Source organism: Psammomys obesus, unplaced genomic scaffold (genome assembly GCF_907164565.1).
Source record: "Psammomys obesus unplaced genomic scaffold, mPsaObe1.curated_primary_1811, whole genome shotgun sequence".
NCBI lineage: Eukaryota > Metazoa > Chordata > Mammalia > Rodentia > Muridae > Psammomys > Psammomys obesus.
The window spans coordinates 63,554-81,699 of record NW_026590187.1 but is presented as its reverse complement, the minus strand read 5'-3'; the positions used below and the strand labels follow the sequence as shown (position 1 = coordinate 81,699).

At 59.1% G+C, this 18,146-nt stretch overlaps 2 protein-coding genes across 3 annotated transcripts in view; both read right to left on the bottom strand.

Annotated features, from left to right (window-relative positions):
• Pcolce (procollagen C-endopeptidase enhancer) overlaps positions 1 to 5,498 on the bottom strand; it is a 7,099-nt gene extending 1,601 nt beyond the window's left edge. Inside the window, exons 1-6 of the mRNA XM_055606666.1 lie at positions 4,502 to 5,498; positions 3,758 to 3,866; positions 2,344 to 2,602; positions 1,576 to 1,700; positions 1,082 to 1,218; positions 568 to 854 (exon numbers count right to left, since the gene is read on the bottom strand). Of these exons, the coding sequence (XP_055462641.1) occupies positions 568 to 854; positions 1,082 to 1,218; positions 1,576 to 1,700; positions 2,344 to 2,602; positions 3,758 to 3,866; positions 4,502 to 4,593 (1,009 nt within the window). The 5' untranslated portion in view covers positions 4,594 to 5,498. The remainder of the gene's footprint in view (positions 1 to 567; positions 855 to 1,081; positions 1,219 to 1,575; positions 1,701 to 2,343; positions 2,603 to 3,757; positions 3,867 to 4,501) is intronic.
• Positions 5,499 to 5,594: 96 nt separating this feature from the next.
• Positions 5,595 to 17,933, bottom strand: Fbxo24 (F-box protein 24). Of its 2 annotated transcripts, none has more exons than XM_055606661.1 (10): positions 15,502 to 17,933; positions 14,299 to 14,391; positions 14,033 to 14,216; positions 12,464 to 12,702; positions 11,889 to 12,123; positions 10,764 to 10,922; positions 10,112 to 10,233; positions 9,793 to 9,924; positions 6,739 to 6,909; positions 5,595 to 6,187 (listed from the first exon to the last, which is right to left on the bottom strand). In XM_055606661.1, the coding sequence occupies exons 1-10, from the start codon at positions 15,556 to 15,558 to the stop codon at positions 5,825 to 5,827; spliced, it is 1,755 nt and encodes a 584-aa protein (XP_055462636.1). In that variant the 5' UTR covers positions 15,559 to 17,933; the 3' UTR covers positions 5,595 to 5,824. The 2 variants fall into 2 exon arrangements, with proteins under 2 accessions (XP_055462636.1, XP_055462637.1); XM_055606662.1 differs by having other exon boundaries at positions 17,305 to 17,933.
• Positions 17,934 to 18,146: the final 213 nt, after the last annotated feature.

The window sequence follows — 18,146 nt, the reverse complement described above, 5'->3', positions numbered from 1 at the left end:
GGATGGATGGGTGGATGGGTGGGGGATGGATGGGTGGATGGGTGGGTGGATGGATGGGTGGGTGATGGGTGGAGGGTGGGGGATGGATGGATGGGTGATGGGTGGATGGGTGGGTGATGGATGGGTGGATGGGTGGGTGGGTGGATGGGTGATGGGTGGATGGGTGGGTGGATGATGGATGGATGGGTGGGTGATGGAAGGGTGGACGGGTGGGTGGGTGGATGGGTGGGTGGGTGGATGGGTGACAAATGATGGATGGATGGATGGGTGGATGGGTCGGGGATGGATGGATGGATGGATGGGTGATGGGTGGATGGATGGATGGGTGGATGATGGATGATGGATGGATGGGTAGATGAATACTGAGCCAAGGAAGAACTTCGTGCTTGCTTTGGTCCATGCTCCTTCTACTTTTTTCTTTTTCCTTTGTGCATATGTGTGTTTTGCCTGCATGTATGCCTGGAGTCACAGATGGTTCTAAGCTGCCGTGTGGGTGCCAGGAACCGAACCCAGGTCCTCCGGACGAGCAGCCATCTCTGCAGTACTTCCTCCGCTTATCACACTCACCCGGGGCCTCTGGCGCTGCCTGGGTCTCAGGAGAGGCCTCTGGTTTCTCTGCAGGTTGGGGTTTCAGTTTGGTGGGTGCTTTGACTTTTGGCCAAGTTCCTGTGTTAGGCAACTTGGCAGTCCCGCCGTGAGGAGCACCCTGGCCATCCTCCCCTGGGCTGGGGGCTGGCTCCTTCCCCACGGCGTCCCGTGGCAGGGTTCTATAGGTGGCTGAGAAGCCGTCTGCAGTGACACTGAGATCCGATACAAACTGGACCAGGAGCTCATTCCCTTCGGAGATGATGGGGCTGCAATGGGCAGAGGAGCATTTGCCGAGGTGTCACGGCAAACTGAGCCCCTGTTCGGTCCCTCGCTAGCCAAGCTTCAACTAACATCAAACTCCAAAGGCTACAGTAAACCTCTGCCAGGTCCCATCCTTGTTCTGAGCTCCCCCAAATCCTGTAAGGCCTTTGGCAGCTCTTCTCACAGGTAGAAGTTAGCCCCAACTCCTGCCACCCAGGCACCCAGCCCTCACCTGGGGGCCTTGTCTCCGCAAAATTTCCCCAGCCTCTTGGCGTCGTCGCTCACAGCCCCGTTGAACACACTGACGGAGTCGTAGCGGCAGTACGTGTCCGGCTCCACGTCAAACTTCCCGAAGGTGAGCGTGACCACCTGGCGGAGCAGTGGCTAGCAGGCCAGGCCAGGGCGGCCCGGACTGTGCCCTGCACCTTGTCCAGCCCAGCCCACTGTGAGCCCTCATTCCCTTTAATGTTTGCACACTGCTAGCCTGAGGGTCTCACACGTGACCACGCCCTATAGGTGTCATCCTGGTGGGCTCGGTCAAGCCCATCTTGCTCACGCAGTGGACAGCTCCACGCACGGGCCCTGCACTTCCCTCTCCTAAGGCCAGTCAGCTGCACATCTGTGGCCTCTGCCGGCCGCCAGCCAGCTTAGGGCTCAGAGTACAGACCTTCAGAGAGGCTTTCCTGGCTGTGTGCCTTGGCCGCCTGGGCGCCTGCTGGGCAGTACCTGGTTTGAGGGTGCAATGATGTGCCAGGAGCAGCTGATGCCCGGGGGGTAATCCGACTCAGGCCAGTTGGGCGTGGTCAGGGTTCCCTGTGCCTTCTCCATCCGCCCCCCGCAAAACTGGTGCTCTGAGGAGGGAAGAGAGGGGCGGGTGGGGCAGTGGAGACCGTCAGCTGGAGGAGGGCTCCAGACCGGAGCTGGCGGGCAGCTGGGGAACCCAGCAGAGAGGAGCGGCCGGGGGGGTCCCGCCTGGCCCCCCCTCGCCCCGCCACACCCGCCTCTTCCCCTAGGAGATCCCATCTCCGTCCCGGCTAGGCACAAGATCCCCGCGAGCAGGCTCGGGCGCTCACGCTGTGAGGGTGCCCTCCCCTCTGGTGAGGTCTGAAACGTTTCCAGAGGCTTGTGCTGCCGGGAGGGGGGATGGGACCGCAATCGGGATCCCAGAGCTGGGTCCCCCAGCTTCCGTCACGGAGCCCGATTGCGGAGGGGGCGGGCAGTTACTCACCGTCCCAGTAACCCCAGGCCGCCCATTCCACCCGCGGGTCCATGACCCATTTCCGCCTCGCACCTGGGGGAGGCCCTGGAAGAGGGGCGGGTGGGGCGGGAGGGGGAGAGAAGACCGGGAGCAGGGACTGAAGGGGCGGTTAGTGAGAAGAAAGGGAGAACGTGGCCTAACTCTTGGGGGGGGCTCTGGGGAGGGTCGAGGTTAGGGCAGGGGGCACTGAGCCGGGGCGGGGCCGGGATTGCTTAAAGAGCAGCCAGGGTGCTCACCGGCGCCTGACGTGGCCCGACCGCTGTACCAGAGCAGGAAGCCTCGGCCCCCGGTGCCCTCGTCCGTGGTCATCCTTAAAGTCACCTGGTTGCCGGGGGCGACTACAGGTGCAGGCCTGAAGGTGCCGCAGAAGCGGCCAAGTCTCTGGCCTGAGGTCCCAGAGCCAGCAAAGACCTCCAGAGCATCATAGCGGCAGGAAGGGTGGAGCTCCATATCGAAGACCCGGAAGGACAGGGACACAGTCTGGCCCTCAGGCACCTGACACGGGGAACAGAGGGGCGCAAAATCAGGCCCTGACAGTGGGCATCGCCCTCCCCAAGCACCTTCTAGACAAACAGTCACAACTGGAAAGGCCTAGGCTCTGCGCCTGGTTTATGGCCTCTGGACGGGAAGAGCAGGAGTGAATCGGGGGTGGGCTCTCAGCAATTATCTCCATGAAACACCTAAGGCCTAGACCAGGCGTGGTGGCTCACACCTGGAATCCCAGGACTTACGGTGCCGAAGGAGAATCACCTCAAAGCTCAAGGCCAGCCTGAGCTACACAGGAAGGCCCTTTCCCCAAAAACCCGAAGACGTACGGCTCAGCACCAGGGCTGGCGGCACCTGCTTGTCCTTCTGCTGTTTGGGAGACTGATCAAAGCCCACAATTTCCAGAGACCACGTCAGGGATTTGTGGAGATGGGCAGCGGGTCAGGACGCTTGTTCAAGCTCAAACCCCAGAGACCATCGACAAGGCTGCATTGAAAATCTCCACACGCGCCTCTCCCTACCCCTGGGGGGCGGGGCAGACAGGAGGGTCACGGGCTCGCAGGCCTTCCGAAGGGCTCTCCTTTAGTGACAGGCTCTGTCTCAGGGAAACGATGGAGAGTGGCGCAACTCTAGAACCCCAGTGCTCCAAGCCCACTCGGCACGTGGGCTTGCACACCCGTGCAGCACGCACGAACACGCACACACACAGGACCTCAGCACATGGGCATACGCACACACGCGCACACACACACACACACGACCTCAGTACATGGGCATGCACACGCGCACACACACACACACACACGCGCACACACAGGACCTCAGCACATGGGCATACGCACGCACGCACGCACGCACGCACACGCACACACGCACACCCTGGATGAATGAGAGGCTGGGATGTCTCTAGACCCTCAGTGGTGCAGTAGTCCTGCCCTGGCTGGCCCAAGCCCTAGGGGGCAGCATCCAGCTGTGGGGTTAGACAAAGGGGAACAAGGTCGGGGTTTGTCAGAGCACGTCACTGGGGGGCCTGGCCCCCTTGTGACCAAAGGGGAGGGGAGGGTTACCCTGAGGTGATGCCTGGCGGTGGGAGCACATCCCTGAGCTTTCAGGGTCTGCTTGAGAGACTGATGAAGCCCAGTGGCGAACAGAGGGCCTTCTTACCGTTATTGTCCAGATGCACTTCTTATTTGGGGGGTAGAGGTTAGGGAAACCCTCACTTCCCACGTAACCCGACTCCCCGGTCACGTCACCTCCACACAGGAACACAGGCCTGGAGGGCAGAGGCGGTGTCAGGCTGAAAGAGCCTCAGCCTGTGGGGCCTGTCCAAGGACCATGGAAAGCCATTTCCATCCCCCAGAGGCCCCACTCCCTCGCCAGCCGCCAGCCGGCAGGAATTCCCGGAATCCTCCTCAGTCCCCCTAGCTTTTCTCTAACCCCCCTCCTTGTCCTGCCTGGCAGTCCGGGGACAGGAGCCTCGCCTAACTACTTCCAGATGTGACAAGCCACGAGGCCATGAGGGGGAGGGGCCAGAGAGCCGAGGGGAGCAACAGAGGCAGCCCGTTAGGGCTGCCACCTTTGCCCTTCGCCGCCCCACTAAGGACCAGCTTCTTTCTGCCTGCTCCCCTCCCCCATTTCCTGAATGTCAGCTAACAGACAAGTTCAAGGTCTTGGCCTTCTGGGTCCGGCTCTAAGTGCAGAGGGAGGTTTAGGCAGAAGAGCAGGAGTGGAGGAAGGGGAGCAGATGGCTGCGGCCAGCGTGTCCCGCAGCAGGCAGGGAGGGGGGATCTGAAGAGGAGGGATGGGAGCAGGGAGCGGGACCCAGGCACAGCCCCCCCCCTCCCCCAGGAGCTGCAAACAAACGTTCTGAAGCTCCTCTGGAAGCCGTCTGAAAGGCATGGGACCTACCTGGTGTAGTTGGGCGTCTGGGCCCCGGCAGGAGGCAGCACCCAGGCCACAAGGAATGGCCCCAGAAGGGAGGCAAGGGCTGCAGGCAGCATTGTGCAGGGGGAGTGCTGGAAGCAGCAGCAGCAGCAGCAGCAGCAGGATAATCGGTACCAGCTGAGGCAGCCCTGGGTGTGTGGGCGTGGGGACCGGCCAACTGGGCGGGCGGCAGGGGAGGCGGGACAGGGAGACAGCTGGGATGGTGTTGAGTCCCTACGGGGCCTCTCTAGGTCGTGGACATAGATCAAGTGACCGAAGAACCCTGGGAGCAACGCGTGACGTCATCGCAATCCACTGTCCTGGGCCTAAGGACGGGGTCTTTTGTGTGGCCCTCAGGAGGCCTGGACCTCTTCACCTGTCACTCTCAGCATCCAGGGGGCTGTCCTTGAGCCGTTTGGCCGTCCACCATCCCACAGCTCATTTCTGGAAGTCTTGCTGTGAAGCCCTGGCTAGCCGGAGCTTTCCATCCTCCTGCCTCAGCTTCCCAAGTGCTGGGAGTACAGGCCTGCAAGCCTTACCCAGGATCTTCTGCACATAATCATGGCTTTCCCTTTAACAAGGACCAGATCAGGCCAAGGAAGGGGCGTTCTGACCCCTGATTTTCTCTTCCAACTATTGTAAGGTATAGGAGGAGAGTTAATGGGGACCTGGAGTAGCCCTGTCCTTGGGCAGGAGACCGGGCGTGGAGGCCAGGAGGGAGAGAACAGGGCCAGATCTCACGGGGCCGAGGGCTAGGGGCGAGGTACCCCCGGTGAGGGTTAGACCACTGGTCTGGTGCAGGTGTGGGGCAGCACACTGGAATCCTAGCTCTCTGGATGTGGGGTCAGTGCGATTAAAGAGGTCAGGCCGGACCACACAGCGAGGCTCTGTCACACCAGACCAGGCCTGACCTCACCTCAGACGGGCTGAAGGGAGGCTTCTGGAGTGAGAAGCAGAAGGTGAGCTGGGGTGTGGCACTTGACTTTCCTCCCTCACCAGCCAGGCTCCCCTCCATTCCTTGCCCCTAGTCCCCCATAAGGCCCCAGGGCTTCGAAACAGGCCTTGCTTTAGCCTTTTATTCTACTGTCCATCAAATTTCCTGCCCATGATAGTGGGGTCGGGGGCCCCTCCTGGGCAGCCCCCTGCACATTATAGAGAGTTCCCTACGCTACCTCGCCATGTCCAGCACTGCTCCGTGCCACCCGCCCCACCCCCACCCCCGTACACACAGTCTTCTTTGTCACTCCGGCTCTCCTCAGCCCTAGCCCAGGGCCTGACCTCCTCAGGAGTAGAGGCGAGGGGGAGGGGTCAGCTCTCAGAGGCCGAGGTGCCTGGACCGCCCGCACCCGCAGCCCTCTGCAGCATGTCCAGCGCGGCCCAGAAGAAATCCTTCTGGGCAGCCATCAAGGGCATCCAGCCCACAATCTCCTTCATCTTCGCCATCCGGTCCTGCAGCGTGGGGCAGCTGTGGATCTGGCTGAGGTACTCCTCACAGGCCTGGGCTGTCCCCCCAGGGTCTTGGGGGGCTCCAGCCGCCTGGCTGGGCTCCGGGCTTCCCGAGGCCCTGCTGGCTGGCAGGTCTCGGTAGGCCGGGCACCGCTCGATGTCGTAGCTGGACAGCATGTACAGACACTCTCTGGTGGAGCAGAGGGAGCAGGCACACAGGGGGACCTTAGAGGAGAGGGGAGGGGTGAGCGAGGCTTGACACCGCCGGGGCCTGCCCAGGTGCCCCCGAAGCCTGCTGCTATGCTGAGCCCTCTCAGACAGGCCCTGAACCAGCGAGCGAGCTTCAGCTTGCTTCGTTCCAGGACCATGTGACCCTAAGTCAGGTCATGTGACCCTAGGGTCAGCTAAGGAGAGAGCAGTGTGGGAATTGCAGGGTCCAGGCGAAGCCGAGCTAAGGGTCCCTGGCAGGGGTCCTGGCTATAGGCCAGGCAGGGGGACACAGGAAAGCCAGGGGAATCCAGAGGTTAGGACCAGCCTGGGCTACACCGTGAGACCCTGCTGGAAGAGGGGTCCACTGAGATGGTTCAGCTTGTGGCCAAGCTCTGTGGCCAGCTCAGGGAGGGGAGAAGTGACCATCAGTCCTCTGCCTCCACAGGCACACGTTTTTAGAAACACTTTTACAGACTCTTCGAGAAGCCAGGCCTCATGATACTCCTGGGGCCACCTGGGCCGTTGCTCCACCCTCCCGGGTGCCGCTGGCCTGGCCCTGCTCTGACCTTGATCTGCAGCTTGACAAAGGAGGCACTCCCCTTCGGCCAGCCAGGAAGGCGGCCTCCGGCCCCACAGCCGCACCCCAGCAGCTCCTTGCTGAAATCCGAGGTCTGACTCAGCACCAAGGAATGGTTGAGGCCACACCACAGGGCAATGGGGCGTTGCAAATAATGAACCTGAGGACAGAGAGACAACATAGCCAGATGCTTTAATACTAGAGGATGGGGGCTGTGGAAGGCTTGGGGCAGAGTGCAGTCTTAGGAGTTGGAAAAGAGGGTCCTGTCTCCGAAGGCCTGCCCTGCTCTGCAGGCTGACAGCTATCTGTCCCTTCCTGTACCCACAAAGCCCCGCCCCCAAGACTGACTCCAAGGGTTCTGGCACCTGGTAAAAACTTTGTCTCTTGCTCCTCAGGAAATCTACACTTCCTTAAGACCTACTGGCCTCTTCTGGCCTCCCTGGGAGCCTGCACGCTTTTGTATGCACACACATAGTAAAAATCTGCAATCACAAAATACCAGCAAGTAATTGAACAGTCAGCCAGAGGAGTAAAGTGAGTTCCAGCCCAAACAGGCTACACAGTGGGAGTCTGTCTCAGAAACCAAGCTGGAGAGCCCACCACTGAGCACTGACTTGTCGGGCTCATCCGTGGGTGCCGGCACTGCGCAGCTGGGCGTGCCTGTGGAGTGGCCAGAGGGCCGCCTTGGCTGCTGTCCCGAGGCACCGTCCCCCTGGCTTCTCTGTGAGCTGCAGGGGCCTCCCTGCCTCCCCACCGCTGGGCCTATAATCCCACAGGGCTCTGCCTGGCTCCCCTACCACCGAGTTTCCTGTGTCCTCAACTAATGTGTCACTCCATTTCGTGACGGAGACTCGATACCCAGTCAGTGTAGTGCAGGCTGGCCTTGAATATAGCTTTTCCGCTACCTTCGGGTCTGGATAGATGCACGTGCTTTTAATAAAGTGTTTGTTCTTTATTACATTTGTGTGAGCCACAGCACACAAGTGAAGGTCAGGGACAACGTCTGCTCATCACTTTTCTCTGTCTACCGTGCGGATGCCGGGGACTGAACTCAGATCAGCAGGCTTGGTTGCAGTTACTGGAGGAACCTCACCACAGCTCAGATTGTTTTGGGATGGGGTCCTGTGGTGGTTTCAGTGGGAGCGGCCCCTATAGGCTCACAGATTTGACTGCTTAGTCACCAGGGCGTGGTGAGAAGGATTAGAGATTAAAGGGTGTGGCCTCGGAGGAAGTGTGTTGTTAGGGGCGGGCTTTGTGGTTTCAAAAGTCCATGCCAGGCCTACACGCTCTCTTCCCCCACCCCCCACTCCCCTCTCTCTTAATGCTCCAGCGCCATGCCTGTCTGCTTCCCGCCCTGACGATCATGAACCAATACTTCCAAACTAAGCAAGCTCCCAACTGAATGCTTTCTTTTTTTCTAATTTGCCTTGGCCATGGTATGTCTTCATGGAAGAGAAAGAACAGCAAGTGAGACAGGCCACAGGTAGCCTGGCTGGCCTAGAATTCACTCTGACGCTGAGCATGATCTTCACCTTATCCCCCTGCCTCACACCACACGCTGGGGTGACAGGCACACACCACTCTGCCTGGTTTTGGTGAGGCTCTAGGGTCCCATGCTTGCTAGGTAAGCACGTTACGCACCGAACCCTGGCGGCCATCTCCTCTCGTTCCTCTGTGACAGGACAGATGCTGCCGTCTGCCACTCTGTCTCACGCTTTGTTGTTTCAGCCTGGAACCGATCGCCATATAGACATTTCCGGTTCGGTGTTTCACTCTCATTGCAAAAGGTCTAAATGTGCATGCTTTATTCCTCCTCTTTAAACCAGTCATTTTCCCGTGTATCTGTTTGCTTCCCCTAAAGCATCTAGTGCTATGGATCTTCTCTTCTATTCTTGCCGCCACAAACCCGCCAGAGCCTGTCTCAAGTGCGCCCCTCCACGGGTGTCCTGGTGGGCTTTGTGTTCTTGGCCTCCTGTGCACTTACAGCAGCTGCCTGCCTCTGTCACCTTGGTGGCTGCCAGCTGCTCTGCGACCTGCGGATTCTGCAACGCCTCCTTTCCACAGGGCTCTGCCCGAGCTGGCATCCCCGGAGACGGGCCTGTCGCCCAGGGTTGCCAGTGCACCTCCTCTGCTCTCTCCTACCAGCCTTTCCTCCTCTCGGCTCACCACCCTCTTGTTGAGGCTGCTTCCTAAACCCGAGGCCGGCCTTGAGCTTCCTATGAAGCTAAATGACCTACTGTGAAGATTACAGGCATCAAGTGGGATGATGGCGGCACAGGCCTTTAATCCCAGCACTTGGGAGGCAGAAGCAGGCAGATCTCGGAGTTTGAAGCCAGCCTGGTCTACAGAGCAAGTTCCAAGACAGGAAAGGCTACACAGAGAAACCGTGTCAACCATGAGGCTGGTCGGCCTTTTTACTGTCTTCTGTGTCAGCTCCATCATTGTCCTCATGGACTGCTCTTCCTATTCCCACCTGAACCCTCTCAAACCCACAGAGCTGCCACTTCCTTACCTTACATATGTGCTATTGAGGCCAGAGGTCAATGCTGAGACTCTTCTTCACTTGCCCTCCCCCTTGTTGATTTTTTATATTTATTTTTTTTTTAGGCAGGGTCTCTCACTGAACCGAGAGCTCACCGACTGGCTCGACTCAGCCTGTGAGTCCCCAGGACCACTCTGTCTCCCCTCAGGTGCTGACAGCCATGTCCAGCTTTTCACAAGGGCCCTGGGGATCTGAACTGGGTCATGACAAGCACTTTTTTCTGAGCTGTGGTCTCCGGCTGCCCCTCGGCTTCTCTAGTCCCCCACCCCACTCTTCATCCAGTCCTTTCTGCGCACGCAGTGTGCACCTTATGGAGCAGGCCCCGGGGAAGACCTGCAGCACACACACACACACACTCACACAGCACACACGCACACCCGTAGCACCTGCACAGCAGCAACCCGGGTTGCCATAGGATGGGCTTAGCTCTGCCTAGGGGAGGGGAAATCTGAGCTGCAGGGCCGGGAGGCTGGGTGAGAGGTGCTGGGGACACCACCTCACCTGTGTGGGTTCCCCTCGGTCCATTTTGTCTCCAGTGCCCAGCTGCCCGTATCTGTTATTTCCCTGCATGAAGATCCGGCCAAACTCATCCACCAGGCCAAGATGATTGTAGCCAAGAGCACAGAACAGGACCTAGGGAGGGGGAGACAGCACAAGAGGTGAGCAACTCCGCTCAGGAAACTCAGCCCCAGAACTGCGGCCCCTCCCTCCCCAGGTCCCCGCCCCGCCCACACCTATTCTTCAAACTCCTGGAGCCCAGCCCTGCTCTGTGCCAGCCTGAGCTGCCCTGCCGCCCCCCCCCCCCGAGGCAGCCCCCTACCTTGGCAGGCAGGGACAGAGCAAGCGGCATCTGATGGTCCAGGGGGTCAAAGGCTTGAAGGGTCCCAAAGAGATCACGATACACCCCTGGGGTGTGCACCTCAAAATACACTCCCCCCTGGTCTGGGGGGCCGGGAGCCCTCAGCTCAGCAGCTTTGGGCACCCATTTCCTAGGGATAAGGCCCCACCTGCGATGGCAAAAGCTCAAAGGTTGTGGGAAGTCTCATACAGTGACCACGTTGGCTCCGACTCCTGAGAGCCTCGCCAGTCACCAGGATGCCCTAACGGACGTCAGTGTGTGGACCAATCTGCCCGAGGAGAGAGGGATATAGTTCTTTCTTTTTCAAAATTTTTCCGTGTGTGTGACATGCGCACACAGGTATTGGCATGAGGCACAGCCTCCGTGCCGGAGTCAGAGGACAGCACTGTGTTGGTCCGTACCCGCCACCTTGTTTGAGCGAGGCCTCTTGCCGCTTTCATGCCCCACGCTCATGCCCACCCTGGCTGCCACGCGCGCACAGGGCTTCCCACAGCCTCCACCTTTGGGATTGCAGACACGTGCTGCCAGTTCCAGCTCTGTGGGTTCTGGGGACCCGAACTCACGCTCAGCCCTTACAGCAAGCACGCCCCCACAACCCGGATGCGCTTCTTACCCGTGATGTACAGGGTGCTGCTCTGATTGGAGGCCATGCAGGCCACGCGCAGGTGCGGCAGGCAACGGGACACCTTCCTGAGCGCCAGCTGCACCGTGTAAGAGCGCGGCTGGTCCAGCTGGGTCTCGTTCACCACCAGGGAGTAGATCTTCCCTTCCTCTGGGGGCAGGGAGGGGCACATGGTTACACAGAGGAGGGGGGCGGCGGCGGCCAGATAGCCGTCCCACGGGACGCTTGCCCTAGCGTAGAGCCGAGAGGAGAGGGCGGAGGGCCGGCCGGGTGGGTATGCTGTGAAAGCCCATGATCCCACGCCTGCACGCAACTGCTGGGGCCCAAGGTGGGAAGAGAAAATGATCCTGAGAGTTGTCCCCTGACCTCCACCTGTGCCCTGTGACATGTGCACGCGTGCACGCACGCACACGCAGACACACACACGGATAGACATGATAGAAAGCGTGGTCTTCTGCAGTTCAAGGACAGTGTGGTCTACATAGTAAGTTCTAAGCTAGGGAAGACAGCTACATAGTGAGACTCTGTCTTAACAATAACTAAAATAAGGAAGAAAAAAGAAAGGAAGAGAAAAGGGAAAAAGGAAAGGAAAGGATGGCTTCCAGCCCCCTGACCTCACCCTGAAAATGAAACAGGGAGGTGCGAAGCACCTAGAACTAGAGCTCAGTGGTTAGATGCTGCAGACTCTTAACCTGGGTGTCGGGAAGAATGTTGAGAAGAATGGAGCCTGGGCATTTAGGTCCCGCCTGGCATTCGGAAGTCCACAGGCTCCCAAGCTTGAGGAGGGTGCGCTCGGCCACATCGGACTGGGAGGGCTGAGGGGGTGAAGGGGAAGACCCTCCAGCAGAGGCGGGGAGATTAAAATCAGATGTGCGCTGCCGTGGTTTCCCAGCTACCTAAAAAGAGTGTTGTAACAGTGCGGGCTCGCCTGGCCCAGCGCATGCGGAAGTCGGAGGACAGCCTCGGGCCCGAGAAGGACCTTTATCTGAAATTCTATGCAGAATTCTAGAACTTCTGGGGGTGAGAGCTGGGGCAGGCAGCAGGCAGAACCCTCTCCGACAGGCCGCGCAGGTCCTGAGGTCGGCTGAGTTTGCAAAGCAGCGCTTCCCGGGTCACCTGTGAGGAGCAGGAGGGCCCGCTGCGTCTCCTGGCCGACCAGCACGATCTGCTTGAAGCTCATGGAGTGGTGGAACGTCATCTTGAAGACCCGCTGCCCGCTGGACTGCAGATAGACCTCCACACAGTCACAGGCCCGGCTGCCAGTGGCGCCCACCACCGCCGGCTGCTCCCGGGTGGCCAGGACATAGAGGTATTTGCGGTACACCGTGTCACATCGCGGGTCGGAGGCAAACTGCGGAGCAAAGACATCGCTGTCCGGACCGAAGGCCCTGAATGGGACGGGGCTAGAGCAGGCGGACCACTTGCTGGGGAATGAAGTGCTTTGGGTCCGAGGCTGAGAGATGAGAGCTTACTCAGGATTGGTGACCTAACTCCGTGGCAGAACGCTGGCCTAGCATGTGTGAGGTCCTGGGTTCAAATCCCAGCACCAAGAACCAAAAACAAAGCAAGCAAATCCAGAGCAATGCATGGCTGTCAGGCTCCTGAGGAGAGGGCGCATGCCCAGACACCCCTCCTTTAAGGGAGAGACCCCAGGACTGAGGCGCTCCTCGGAAGGTGGGTTCCCTACTCACATCCTTAGCGCCTCGACACAGCACCACATAGCGGCAGGCCCGCTTCCACTGGATCTGGCCGAGGGTGGACGACACCAGCGCGTTTTTGAGGAAGAAGAGAGTCCCCACGTAGTCGAGGATGAACACGTGGTCCTTCGTGGGTAAGAAGCGGCGGTAGCCGTGGGCCAGCATGGGGGCCACACTCTTGCTGAGACATCTGCGGCGCCCTCCGAATGCCTGGAAATACAGGCCCTTTGTATCTGAAGAACAGGAGGAGACGCTTTCAAGGCTGAGGCGACAAGGGCTAAGAGTCAGAGCTTGGGCAAGCTAGATGTTTCCCGACACCCTGGTATTCCATCTTCTTCCAGCCCAGGACTGAGGGACCAGGCCCCTCCGGGGGTGGCAGAGAACTCCCCACATCTGTCCTACCATCCCAGGGCCACAGCGCGCTCCTCAGCGAGCATGTTAGTCCAGCCTCGCAGCAGAGCACCATGGAAGTAGAAGAAACAGAAAAGAGGCAGGAGGAGAAAGATGGCCAACCCAGGGCGGCCATCTCCGCTCCTCTGCCGGCGGCCGTGCTCCCGGAGCAGCGTTCCCCACGTGTGTGCGAGTGTGTGGTAGGGCCTTTCGAAGGCAGAGTACTTTGGTCACTGTCTCTGAGCTGGGGGTGCTGTCCCTCGGGGACACTGGTGGTCAGAAGCAGGGAGGACAGCCACACGCCGGGGAATTAGCTCATCTCTGGCCGGGGACATGGCGCAGTGGTTAGGTCCACAAGCGTGAGACCACAGCTGAGAGGGAAATGCTGGATGGGCTTCTTGGCCCGTCGGTAATTCTGGCCTTGGAAGTGGGAGAGCTGGCTAGGTAGACGAGCTCCGCCTCTGCCTGTGAGAGCCCGCTGGCTGGAGGAAGGGGGCGGCAGGGGCGCACAGCTCCCGGGCCTGCTAGCCATGGTCCGGCCCTAACACGGCAAGCTCCGGGTTGTGTGAAAACCCAAGGCGGGGCTGGCAAGCATGGCACAGGGGTCAGGAGCCCTGGCTGCCCTTCCTTCCGGGGACCTGAGTCTGCTTCCCAGCTCCCACCTGGCAGTTCCGAACCATCTGTAACTCCAGGTCCAGACGCCCTCCTCTGGCCCACACGGGCACGGTGTGCGTGTGGCGCAGACATACATGCAGGCAAAGCACACAGACGCTCAAAATAAAGTAACTATGTAAAATACACTGTCAACCTCTGGCCTCCATATGCGACTCTACTAGCTGGTGCGCACGCGCACACACGCGCGCGGACACACACACACACACACACACACACATGCACGAAGGGTGACAGAGTTAACTCTGATTTAAGGGGGGAGCCACAGCCGGGGCACAAGTAGAGTTGTCTCTACGTGCAGGGCGCTGCGGCGGAACGGGGACGGAGCTGTGAGCGCCATCCCTGTCAGGGGTGGTCAGAGGACCCTGGAGGGGGTGCAGACAAACTCGGGCTGTGTCTGACACTAGCGACATCCTCCAGAGGAAAGGGGCAGCGTGACAGGGAAGGGTGATCCTAGCAGGAAGGGCCCCGACGGAGAGGAAGTTACTGAGAGGAAGTTACAGTTAAGGATGGCAGCTCTCTTCCAAGGCCGGGCACCAGAGCCCTGGTCTCGGAGGCGTGGGCTCAGGCTTCGACAGATGCGCCTCCACACGCCCTCGGCGTCACACACTTCGTGGAAGTAGTGGCAAGTCTGGCCCAGGGCCACAACGTCTTTGACTGGGAGGAAGGACACAATGTGCTCCACCTGCGAAGGGGGGGAGGGGTGGGGAGTCACAGGTTACCCTCAGCCTCGTGGTCTCCATCCTCGCCAGACTCCCAGGACTCACCAGCTCTGGGGGGAACAGCTGAACAGAAATAGGGTTCCCTCTTTCCTTCCTTTCACTCCCAGCCTCCAGGCCACAAGGGCAGCTGCGCTTCACCTGCCAGAGGAGAAAGGGGAACAGGGCTTCTGTGGGAGTCACACCGGCTTTTCTTCTCTGCTGTCCTACTCCTAAACTCCTGCCTTGGGGCTCACCAGACTCCAACTCTGTGCTAGCAAACCCAGCCCTCCCAGCTACCTCCGGGACCTCAGGCCATCACCCTCCGTTGCCTGCCTTCTTCCTTGACCTGTCCCCAGATTTGCTGTTGCCAGTCGGCTCCCTGCCCTTCCCTTGCCTTGCCACCCCCCTCACCCTGAGCCCCTCCTCCTGTCTGCACAGCCTGGTCAATTTTTGCAGCTTCTGTCTCCGGCTTCTCCTCACCATCCTGCCTGTCCCCTCCCTGCTCCTGCCCTCATCTCTCCAGGCCCCTTGGCTCCCCAGGCCCCAGGCCCCCGTCCCCGCTGCCTTTCCCACACCATGTCCCCAATCTGGGCTTGGGGGACCCCTAGGGACCTTGTATCATCTAGGCCCCACCCCCATGGAGTCTGGGGCACATAAACCTTTTTGTGACCTCACTGTCCAGCAACTGTGACCTATTCTCCTTAGCCTGACCCCCCAGAGCTGGCTTTTGGGTTCTAGCTCAGACATGGGTGCCAGAGGCCTCTCGGGATCCCAACAGTGAACTGCTGATTGCTGGTAAGCCCTTCCCCTTTAGGAAGTAGCGGTAGATTTCCTAACTTTTCATTTCGCCTCTGAAAACAACAACAACAGAACAAACTGGTGACTCCGCGTAGGTCCAGGCCTCCAGGGATTTGGCTCTCAAGAGCACAAAGCCAAGAACTGTAGGCATGGACCTAAGCTCAGTGGGTGGTGTGCTTGCCACTCTGGCACGGAACCCTGGGTCTGAGCCCCCGCACCAGGTGAAGCCCAACATGGTGCAAACTGGCAATCCCAGCCCTTAGGAAGGAGAAACCAGAGGAGGAGGAAAGATGTTCACGGTCCTTGCTGGCTACAGACCTTTTGAGGCCAGCCTGCATTACTGCATTATATGAGAGAGTGTCACAAAGTAACTGAAACTTTGACAATGACAGTGGAAAAAAGAGGACCCCACTCTAACTCCTGCTCACAAAGCCAAGACGCAAGTGTGAACAATGAGCACAAACTCCTCACAGTCTTGTTGAAAACAAGTCCAAAGTCACATGCTGCTTTCCTGGTCAGCAGTGGCATCTCTGCACATGCAAAGGACCAGCTGTTGAGGTATGGAACGCGTGGCTTTGCTCTGGAGTTTAGGTCTGTAGTGACGCCGCACAGGAGCAGCAGGGGAGAAGCAGGCAGAGAGTACAGCTCTCCCAGGAGCTCGGGACGTAAGCCCGCTAGACAACCATAAATGCCCAGCGTAAATGCCCATTCTCGGCCCGCTCTGGCCAGCTGCGCGGCACCCACTCTGACTCCGGCATCTGTGGTAACGAGGAGATGCAGCTCATTTGCAGGGCATCTGCTTAGCACATGGTGGCCTCGGATTCCACTTCTTACGGTAACTAGCGAATGATACTTTGGGAGGCTAAGAAGGAATTTTAACGATTAAAAAGATCATTATTATATTCGTGGTGTGCGCTATGGCAGACAGGCAGAGTCAGCTTGAGGCCGTTTTCTCACCTCCTAACCTGTGGGTTCTGAGAATGGAACATTCCCTTGTCCACTGAGCCATTTAGCCAGTCCAAATTTTAAGTGTTTCATTACTTATTTTTGAGACAGTCTCACTATGTAGCTCTGGCTGTCCTAGAACTCACTCTGTAGAGCAGGCTGGCCCCAAGCTCTCAGTGATCCACCTGCCTCTGCCTGGGATTAAAGGCATGAGTTGCTTTGTCCAGCTACTTTTTAAAGATTTACGATGTAAAACAAATTTGTGTGTTGGCTGCACACGTGTGTACCATATGAAAGCCTGGGTGCCGTGGAATTGGGAGTTTGGATGGTAGAAGGTGCCCTGTGGGTTCTGGGAAGCAAGCCTGGCGGTCCTCAGGGGCAGCAATTGCTGACCCTCCGAGCGCTCTCTCTTTAATGGTGTGCGCCTGCGTGTCTGTGTGGAGCCGCGGGCACTGGCGCGGTGCCTGCGGTGGCCAGAAGAGAGCGCTGGCGAGTGTGCGTGTGCGTCCCGTGCCCAGATCCAGGCTGCGGAGCCACTCTGTTAGCTGCTTTGAACAGAACAGAATCCTTCAACACCCAGTCTTGAGCACCTGAACGGCCTCCAGCCCCAGTCCTTGGTAATTTAGTAAGTGACGAGGCAGGGCAGGTATGACTCATGAGACGGTCAGGAAACACAGGAAGCAGGCTGGGGCTCTTCAGTCACTTCAAAGCCTTTTCAGCCGTCCGAGTGAGCCTGGCACCACGGTGCACCCCTGGAACCCGAGCACTCGAGCAGTGGCGACAGGAACAGCACGGGCTCACAGCAGTTCCCGGGCTACATAACCGGCTGGAGGTCAGCCAGGGCTGCATGAGATCTTGTTCAGAAAGCCCAGCCTCCCTCTTTCCTTTAAGCCACCATGCCACCCAGACAGAACAAGACTGGATTCCAGGGCTCCGGGAGCCACAGCTATTGCCACGTTGGTAAGTGCTGGAAGTGCCCAGGAGGGGCGGAGGGTGCTGGCAGCCAGCATGCCTCACCACTCTGGGAAAGTTTGTACAAGTCATTGCCACTAAACGAGGAACCAGAGCTTCTGCCCAACTGTCAACCCTGGTAAACGGTGGACACTGGTCACTGAGCGACACCGGTCAAGACTGGAGCTGCTCCCGTCACTGGTGTGGTGGGTCTGGGGCGAGGCAAGCTGGCCAAGGAGCCTGCCATTGCAGAGACCAAATTCCCCAGCACAAGAGTAAGGAGATTAAGGGTGTTGAGAAAAGCCACACAGGGAGGCTCATTAAATGCTAACGTTCTTTAAATGGTAAATAAACACAATTTTTAAAACATTATTTTACCACAGCTCGCATCTGGGATCCCTTTCTGTACTCCGTTTCATCTCAAGTAAATAAAAGTTTTCATTCTGAGCCCTGCTGCCCAGGCTGGCTGGAACCGGTCTCTAAATCCTGCCTCATCTGCCTCCTCTTCTCCAGGGCTGGCATGGCAGGCTCATGGCAGCCCACCCAGCTTTGATAAGAGGTTTCCAAAAGACAACGTCCATTATAAAAGCGTGGGGTCGGGTGGGGTGGGGGAGTCCCACATGGAGGCCTGCGATCTGCTCAGCGTCAGTTTCCTCTCAGCCGGGCGGTGGACAGAGATGCACGCCGTTAGTCCCGGCACTGGGGAGGCAGAGGCAGGCGGGTCTCGGAGTTCGAGGCCAGCCTGGTCTACACGGAGACACTGTCTCGAAAGACTAACAAAGCAGAAAACCACAAGGAAGGTCTTGTTCTAGGAGTTCATGAGATCCTTCGCAGTCTCTAAGATTTGGTCCGGGCACCACGCGTGTTCTCCGGGGGCTGCGGGGAGCTGGCCGGTCTTCCTTTCCCTGTGTGACCGCAACCCGGAGGGCGCTGGCCCGGGGCCTCCCTCGCCCGTTCCCACCTGCCGGACGCCGCCCCGCAGCGTGCGCAGCGAGCGCGCAGCAAGCGCCCGCTCCACCGCCCCTCCCCCCGGCCTCCGGTGCGGTTAAAGGACTACCTCCTCGGCCCCGCCGCTGGCAGACGGAGCCGCCCCGGGAGGCCGGGACGGGCTCTAATTGGTGGTCCTGGCAGTCGCTCGCCCGGAACTAGATTGCAATTGGTCTCGGTTGGACGAGGGGCCGACTCTCAGGCTTGCGGTCTCCGCCTCTCGGAGCCGCCGA